Genomic DNA, 9,067 nt, shown 5'->3' with positions numbered 1-9,067 from the left:
CCCCAAACCCGGCCTTGGGTACATTTGGAGGAGGGTGTGAACAGGAAGGAAAAAGAAAGAGAGAAAGAAACGAAAGAGAAAGGAAGAGAGAAGCAAACCAGACATGAACTAGGGAGAGAAGGTAAATATTTCAAGCATTGGAAATGGGAAAGGAAAATATTCCTGAGCATGGCTGGCTGGGAGCTGGAAGAGTCAGGACAGGCTGCTCCCCAGCCCCAGGGTCTTAGCATTAATTTTTGAGGTGTGGGAAGAATGGATTGGGTACCCCAGGGTGGAGGGGGGGAGGTACTTTCTGTCTTAATTTGCTGTGCAGCAGCGTGGTGCTTGGAGACACTGATGGTGTCATAAGGGGAGAATGTGAGTACCAGTGAATAGCATGATAGAGATCATCCCTCCATTTTGTCAGTATGGAGCTTAGCATCACTTCTTGATGCTTGGGGTTGCTGTATGCAGGAAGGAACAGAGATATCAGCTTGCTTTTGAGGCAAATCACTGACATATTCTCCACAAGCTGGGTTTTTAGGGTCTTTGACCTGCATAGCAGACACGCAGAAGCACAGGCAACATTAATAAAACACACTGTTTTTTATCCCAGACCATGACTCCAAAGCACAATTCCTGAAAGTTTTCAGAAAAGATGATCTGCTTTATCCAGATGTGGTGAGTTATTGAATCTCCAAGGGAAACTCAGGTTTATTAATAGTTTCATTTTCTAAATTAGGTGTTTTTCATGTAGTACTGTACTGATTCTCAAATCTGAATGTATCTATAGCCCAAGCCCAAGGTATCTATAGCTGTCCAGAATAAGGCAGTGAAGTAGGGAATAGCACTTAACACCCTTCTCTTCAACTCCTGCAGCATTCCCAGCTCCTATAGAGCTGGAGAGGAGCAGGGAGGATTACTGAGGTTGTATTCCCTCTGCAAAAAAGGCTACAGGAGAAAGATAAACCTCACCCAGCTACAGCATTATTAAAACTATTAAAACTCCAAAGCCAGGAGTTACGCTGCATGCTATGCACAGCCAAAGACTGGCCTTTTCACTAGGGACTGTGTGCATATGTGGACAGGGAAGACTACTGCAATGTCATCTTCCTTCCTCTTTTCTCAGGAACATCATCTTCTTCTGTCTCCCTGCCTGGGCTGATGCAACCTCCATGTACGGTGAGATCTTGTCACCCAATTATCCTCAGGTGTATCCCAATGATGTGCAGGAATCTTGGGAAATCCGAGTCCCTTCGGGATATGGCATTCGCCTTTATTTCACACATATGGATCTTGAGCCATCGCAGAACTGCGAATATGACTCTGTGAAGGTACTGTCCCCATCCCCAAGAGGCAAAAAGACAAGAAGGTGTGTTGGAGCACAGAACAGCAAAGCTGTGTACAAAGCTCAGGGCTGGAAAGGGAGATAGACACATCCTTCCTGTTCTGAGCTCCAAGAAGCCCAAATGACTCAGTGTATCTGCACTAGCAGTCACTAAATTGATTTGAGTTTGCCTCATAACCACAGGAGCGTTGTCTGCCAACTAAGTGTCCCATCTGTGTCCCCCTCCCCATGTTTCTCCTATATTCACAGGAAAAGGCACCTTGGCCATCACTGACACCTCCCTATTGCAAGGCATATTCTTAGCCAGTGAACTGTAGGTATAAAAGGACCATTTTCTTAGAGCATTGATTTTCTGTCCCTGAAATGATACAGAATTAATCCTTGAGCGGACATAGATGATTTAATGCAAACATAAATTGATTGGAAATGATGAAGGTTAAAACCAATTGAGATTTGTGTATGGATGGTGGGTACTCAAATAAAGAGTTGTGGTCCATTGCACCACAGTTTTCTATGATCTATGCACAACAGCTTTCTCAAAACTTAGAGACCCACTAGCTCAGCTCCGTATTGTTCCACAAGGCACAAAAGATCAAGCATTTCCACACAAACAGACAGAAACAAGACCATCCTGACCTACAGTAGCTATGTGTGAAAAGGAGCAATAAGATCAGATGCAGCACCAGAAGGAGACCTTGGAGGGCCAAAGTGGAACAGTGGGATGGATGTGCCCTGCTGGGAGCTGTAATAACATGTGTCCTTTTGCAACAAACTGGAGAACCTCTTAGACTGCTTTACAGTCTGTCAGTGATTGGTTTTGCCATTTTGAACCATAGTGTTCATTTTTTGTACAAGAGGGCCTGAGGAAAGGATGTTGGCTAACAGAGAACTTTCTGGGAAGTCAGGAAGAGGGAATGCTCCTCAAGCACCTTACACATGTCATGAAACTGATTGTCTAGGGGCTCTGTTCAGCTGTACCTTGGCTGGCTGTCTTCCACATTTGGCCAGCTCTGTGGATCACACAGCAGCCTTGGTCTCCTACTAGCTACATGAGATTAGCTGTGCCCTGGGAGATCTACCTGAATGTCATGAGAAATGCTTGCAACTTAGGAGCCTTTAGTTAGCCACCTATAAGCTGAAAGACTCAAGTGTTCGTAGCTACACATATTCCAGTAAGGAGATGAGATCTCTTTGCATTCTTCTGCAGCTCCTATATGCTGGCCATGTTGAAGGCAAGCTTTGTGGGCGGAAGAAACCTCATGCCCCTGGCTCCTCGATTGTGGAGGAATTTAATGTCCCTTATAACACCCTCACTGTGACCTTCCAATCAGACTTTTCCAATGAGGAACGTTTCACTGGTTTTGCAGCCTACTACGTTGCAGTGGGTAAGGTTCAAACAGCCTCCTCTGAATCTCTGTAGTGTCCTCTCCTAATCTTGACTGATTCATCTTTTCACACTTGCAGACTTGGATGAGTGCATGGATTTTGTGGAGGAACCTTGCAGTCATTACTGTAATAATTATATTGGAGGTTACTTCTGTACCTGTCCACCAGATTATTTCCTCTATGAGGATAAGAAAACATGTGGAGGTAAGAGATTTACATGAGCTGTGGTCAAGTGAGATATCGTACATGGAAAACCTTCTCTATCAACCTTCTTAACCAGTAGTGGCAGGTATATTTTGGAGAAAAGAACATCCCAGTGCAAATCTGAACTGGCAGTAAACTGTGATTTGGGAATTTCTATCAACATATTCTTATCATTCTTCTTTTTGGTGTCAAGAGAATGAAAAAACTATTAAACGATGTTCTCCAAAGACTGTGATGTAGACCCTTCTTGGCATACTGCTATCAGTGAATCTTTTAATCTCTGACAAAACAGGGTGGTTCAATGAAGACACAAAAACAGCCAAGAGGCTGCTTGGCTTGAACCAAAAAATTGCAAAGTCACAAATGTTGCCTGCTGAAAGGGGTATAATATGAGGACCTGAGCATGAGGGAAGAAAGCCTAAATTGCACTTGGAAGGTGAAAAGAAAGATGGATGGAAAAAGAGAGGACACTAAGAGAAATTAAGTGAGACTGAGCAAAAGATGTGCTGAAGCTGTCCCCTAGTGCTGAGTACACGAGGAAGTTGCCCAAAGGATGGGCAAGAGTTCAATGTGTCTCAGGCCACTAGAAGTTCAAGTCCCTGTCTAATTGTATAGAGTGTGGTCTTGGTTTCAGTTTCTTGAAAAGATGCAATGTTGTGACATGGTTAATGCAGGTGGCTGGGGAGACTAGAGAGACAGTGGAAAAGGGAAAGCTTGTCAGCTTTGGACCATTTCCTTTCTGAATCCTATCCGTGTTTCTTCCTAGTGAACTGCAGTGGAAATGTCTTCACTGACCCATCAGGGGAGATTGCCAGCCCCAACTATCCCAACCAGTACCCAGAGAACTCGCTGTGTGATTACCAAGTGGCTCTGAGGCCAGGCTACTTTGTGACATTGACCATACGCAGTGAGGACTTCGATGTGGAACCAGCCAGCTCAGAAGGGCGTTGCCATGACAGCTTAACAGTAGGTGTGGGGCTCGGAGAGGGTGTCAGGATGCTCTGGATCTCCCCTCAGTCACCTCATATTCAAAAGACCCTCCGACTGCTTAACTTTGTTTTCACCTATGTTGCCTTTTGAAATTCTTGTGAATATCTCTCTGAATACATGTGGTTTTTCTCATTTTTTCTTGTTTGTTATTTTCCCAGTTTGTCTCTGGAAAGCAGCGTTTTGGTCCCTACTGTGGCAGCAAATTCCCAGGCCCTCCTGAAATCAAAACTAGGAACAACATTCTGGACATAATCTTCCAGACAGACCACAAAGTACAGCACAAAGGCTGGAAAATACGCTACTATGGGGATCGTGAGTAGACACTTGGGAAAGCATTCCCTCTGCTGCTGAGTTAGGAAGAGAGTTTGTCTCAGGTCAGATTCATGGTACAACAGCGTATTAACGTGTTCACAGCTGCTGGTATTGAGTAAACAGAGGATGCCTGTTTACTAGGGAGAATAATCACTGGGGAGAAAGAAGTTGGGAGCTGGAAGGAGAGTAAATCTTGAACCAGTTAATCACTGATTTCCACCTTTCTCTTCAAAGCTGTAACCTGTCCCCCGAGTGTCATCCCCAACTCAGTTCTTGACCCAAAGAAGGACAGATATATCTTCAAGGACAATGTGAAGGTGACCTGTGTGGAAGGCTACGAAATTGTGAGGGTAAGTTACAGAAAAAAGCATTTATCCTCTCTAGCCCTCTCAGCAGCTTCCTGATGCTTTCCCATCAGGTGTCCTGAGCACTTTTGAGGACTCAAAGTTTTCATCACAGCTCTAGTAAGTGGAAACTTCTGGCCACTGCAGCATCTTGAGGACCCCCCACTGGAGTTTTTGCGATACATTTCATGGCCAGTGACTTATATGGATCATATGTTCTTTTCCCTAGCAACGAGATAGCATCACGACTTTTCACTCCAGCTGCCAGGACAATGGTGAATGGAGCAACTCCCATTTCAGCTGTGTTCGTAAGTGAACTGTCTCTGTATTGTGGGAAGCAGACTGGAATGGAGCCTTCAGGCTCTAGATCCACTGTATCTCCAGTTAGGAGGGCACTGGAGGACTGGGATGTGAACATGCTGAAGGCACAGAGGAAAGGAGCGGTGGTGACTGTACAGGGACCAGAGGAGCTGAGTGGTTTCCCATCATCCAGAATAATCATACTCTTGAGTGAGGGTGCCCCTTTGATTATGTTTAATAATTTTTTTCTCCTTCTCTACAGCTGTGAACTGTGGTGATCCCATTCCTATTGACAATGCCCAAGCCATATATGTCTCTGAACTTCATGAGCCTCTGTACAAAGCTGCTTTCCAATATCAATGTGATGCACCCTACTATACCATAAAAACCAAGGGGGATGGTAAGCACTACCTCTGCTACACAAACATATTTCTGTGATCAAAGGCCTGAGAGATGGTACTGGCATCATTATGGGGCTGGGATTATATCCCATCAGGTCGAGACTGGGAAAAGATTCTTATTGGTGTGGGGTTGCAGGCAGTTTTGTGTTGACTTTGTGTTTGATACACTGTAATAAGTCTGTATGTGGGCTATTGACCTTAAATGCATTAGCAAGTCCTTTCTCCATTTGCCTGGTACGTGAACCATGGAGATTTTGTCACATCTGGCACACATTTCTGGTGGAGAAGTAAAGGACTCAAGAAATCTATTAGATGAGGTCCCTCCAAAATAGAGGCAGATGTACCCTGGTGGGGGGTGTCCTTCTAGGATGATCTCAACAATGTCTCCCAAGCTGTGCTTGCTTTGGAAATGAGAAGGTTAATTAATTGTCTTATACAGTAATGCTACTCTACCCTCTTTTCATCTTGATTGTATCCTTATGGCACTCTTTTTTCTTGTGTTTTCCAAGCGGTGTATCAGTGCTCAGCCAGTGGAGAATGGGTCAATGAAGAGATGGGAACAAAGCTACCAAAATGTGTCCCAGGTACTACCAAAACCTGTACACACAGCATACAAAGCCCACTGCTTCTTTCATCTCTCTGTTTTTAAACTGCTAAGCCTGAAAGTACAGCTGAGCCTTTCTATGTTGTTTGTATCACATTGGACAGGGTATTACTGAAAGCTGAGGGCCCCAAAGAAAGGTCAGATGAGGCAGCAGAGAGAAACTGAAAACATAGGCAGGCAACAAAATAACATAATAACACAGCAGGTATAACAGGACCTCTTCAAGTATCACTGTCTCTTTCTGCACCAGTTTCCCCACCTTTAAGAGTTCACATTCTCAAGTTGTTCAGTGTTTTAGATCTCTGTCTGCATTGCAGGTAGCAAGAAGACTGACAGGTCAAAAGAGATGTCTGACAATGCTGGACCTTTCTTTCTTCTGTCCCTCCCAAGCTACCCTGAGAGCTGTAGCTTCTCTTCAAACCTGTCCCAGGGTTAGTGGTCCAGCTGTCCACTGGGCATTACAGATGCAGCGCTATAGGGAAAGTGCTGTCACTACTCTCACTGGAAGGCACAGCCTAAACCCTTAAGGTTTAATGTGTCCTTCAGTATTCAGCTACACTGTCTGTGAAAGCTCAGGCAGTATCCCTGTCAAGGATCTCCCCATCCTCTCTTTGTGCACTTGGGAGACACTGAGGAGGGAAGTGCATGGGTACTACTCCTGCTCCTGATGACTGGTAGTTTTGGCTGGGTCTTAACTTCCAGCTGATAGAGAGAACTTTACATCCTATGCATGCTGCATGCCATTCAGCTTACCCTCTTAGAGGAGGCAGCATGATGCCTGTTCACTATTCCAAGCCACCAGATACTCATTGGCAAAGTACAAGATCCAGCTGAAGATGATTCAGCCCTCTTAAGGACCAGCCCTGCAACTGACTTGGACTATACAAGTGCACAGAGCAAAAGGCAAATGGTAAGATAAAGCTCAGGGAATTTACTACCCAAGAGGAGGTTACAAAGAATATGAAGACAAACTCTTCTCAGTGGGACACAGCAACAGAAGACAATGTCAGGCAATGGGCACAGGTTGCAAGAAAGGAAGTTCTGACTGTATTCAAGGAAATATGCTCCCCAGAGCACTGGAACTGTTGCCTAGAGAGGCTGGCTAATCACCACCCTTGGAGATAATCAGAAGTCACTTGGCAAAGCCCCTGAGCAAAATTAACTCTATCCTAGCAAAACTAGGACACCTAGCTTTGCAGTTAGGAGGGCAGGGGGAAGGGCAGTGAGGGATGAACAGGTTGAACTAGAGACATCAAGAGGTACCTCCTAGCCTAAATCTTTCTATCATTACATGAAATTCTTTAACAAACTCTACTTTATTTAAAATGGAAGCTACCTACTGGCTATAGTAGTTCCTTAATCTCTGACTATATGACTAAGGGTTCAAAATATAGAAGGCAATGTAATAAGAAATAAATTTCCTAGCTATGTCAGGATGACCAGCCTTATTTATGGCCTTAGTGCTCACATTCAGCAAAACCTTATAGAATGTTTTACTCAAAAAGCATGAAGCATCTCAGCACCCATAAGGCCCACAGATAAGATCTCCATTAACCCACTGCTAACATACTAAAAGAACTGAGAGGAAAAATGGTAAAACATCAGTGACAAATCTGAACACTTAACCTGAGACTATCTGGAGTTCACAAAAAACCAAAACCCCCCCCCAAACCACTCAAAAACATTTAAAGAACAGGATCATATTTGTTAAGAACTTAAGCAAATATTTTTTCAAAGACAATCCCTTCACCTACAGGATGTAATCCAGCAAAGGAGAAATGGTAACTAGAATGCAATTAAATGGTGAGCTTTGACATACCCAACACCAGCAGGGTGATGATAGTTGTCCATGTTTTGGTTTCCAGAAGAAGAAGTTAAGAACAAGTCTTTTCAGCCTAAACTGAATGTTGATAGTAGTTTTGCTTGAAATTTATTGAATTTCTCTGTAAATATGAGTTGCAAACTCTGTGACATAGAATATAAACACTGGTTACTCAGAATAAAAAATGATTTAGAGGACATAGGGAGGAGGGGACTATGGGACATCTAGTGTTACCAAAGAACCCTTTATTTGTAACTGCTAATTCTCCCATCTGGTTCCTCTTTTTCTTTTTCTTTCCAGTCTGTGGGGTGCCTAGTAATCCCATCCGAGAGAAAGCAAAGATTTTTGGAGGTACCCTTGCAGAAAAGGGCAACTTTCCCTGGCAGGTGTATTTCGATTACCCAAGAGGAAGTGGCGTACTCATCTCTGAAAGATGGGTAATGACTGCAGCTCATGTGCTGGAGGGATATGACAAGCCCAACATGTATTTTGGGGTAATCAATGTTGGTAGAGAAACTCTGTACTGGGAGGCCAAGCAGCTGATCCCAGAGGCTTCATTCATCCATCCTAATTGGAAGAAGCAGCCCATAGAAACCAGGACTGATTTTGATAGTGATATTGCACTACTGAAGCTGAGGGATCCTGTGAAGATGGGCCCAGACATCTCGCCCCTCTGTCTTCCTGGTAAATCACCTGAATATGAGCTGCAAGAAGGAACTCTTGGCTACATTGCTGGCTGGGGCCAGGGGGAAAGAGGAAGATTACCTGTTAATCTTTGGAAGGCCCAGATTCCTGTGGTGGACATGGATAGGTGCCGATCTGTGAAACCAGAGGGCTCTGCTGATTCCAGTGCTTACCAATTCACTGACAATATGATCTGTGCCGGAGGTGGCAAGGACAGCTGTAAGGGGGATAGTGGTGGAGCCTATGCTATCCAAGATCCTCTTGATGACAGACGGTACTATGTGGCTGGGCTGATCTCCTGGGGACCAAGATGTGGTACCTTTGGTCTTTACACCAAAGTAGTGCGTTACTTAGACTGGATTACAGAGACCATGAGCAAGCATGAGGATGAAGAACCTTGGCAGGATTAGCTCTTGCTCCTTTCAGCACCATCACCCTTTCTAAATGTGATGGTTACATGTTCAGGCTGGCTGAGATCCTGTTCGCTCTGTGGGTATAAGGCACCTACTCATTGTGCCTGTGCAGAGTGCTGAGTCAGAAATACAGTTTCTCCCACTGTCGTTGTGTCTGGGAAGGGAATTTCTCTTTCTTCTTCCACTCATAGTAGCATGAGTGGAAAATGCTATTCTAGATAAAGAATGTCCTTCTGCTTCCTCTCATTTTTTCCTATCCCATTTTTTCCCACTTGGAGAA

At 44.4% G+C, this 9,067-nt stretch overlaps 1 protein-coding gene across 1 annotated transcript; it reads left to right on the top strand.

The window, feature by feature from the left end:
- Nucleotides 1-541: 541 nt before the first annotated feature.
- C1S (complement C1s) lies at nucleotides 542-8,784 on the top strand (the record flags this gene model as incomplete). Its single annotated transcript, XM_010166040.2, is given in 11 exon segments — nucleotides 542-660; nucleotides 1,109-1,313; nucleotides 2,535-2,712; nucleotides 2,792-2,917; nucleotides 3,684-3,883; nucleotides 4,066-4,219; nucleotides 4,454-4,569; nucleotides 4,793-4,871; nucleotides 5,126-5,263; nucleotides 5,774-5,848; nucleotides 7,991-8,784. Coding segments are annotated over 11 exon segments (2,184 nt in total), but the record flags the coding sequence as incomplete, so codon positions are not given.
- Nucleotides 8,785-9,067: the final 283 nt, after the last annotated feature.

The sequence above is a fragment of the Antrostomus carolinensis genome, unplaced genomic scaffold (genome assembly GCF_000700745.2).
Source record: "Antrostomus carolinensis isolate BGI_N321 unplaced genomic scaffold, ASM70074v2 scaffold29494, whole genome shotgun sequence".
Taxonomy (NCBI): Eukaryota; Metazoa; Chordata; class Aves; order Caprimulgiformes; family Caprimulgidae; genus Antrostomus; species Antrostomus carolinensis.
Note: the sequence above shows the minus strand (reverse complement) of the source record. Positions and strands in the feature narration are given on the sequence as shown.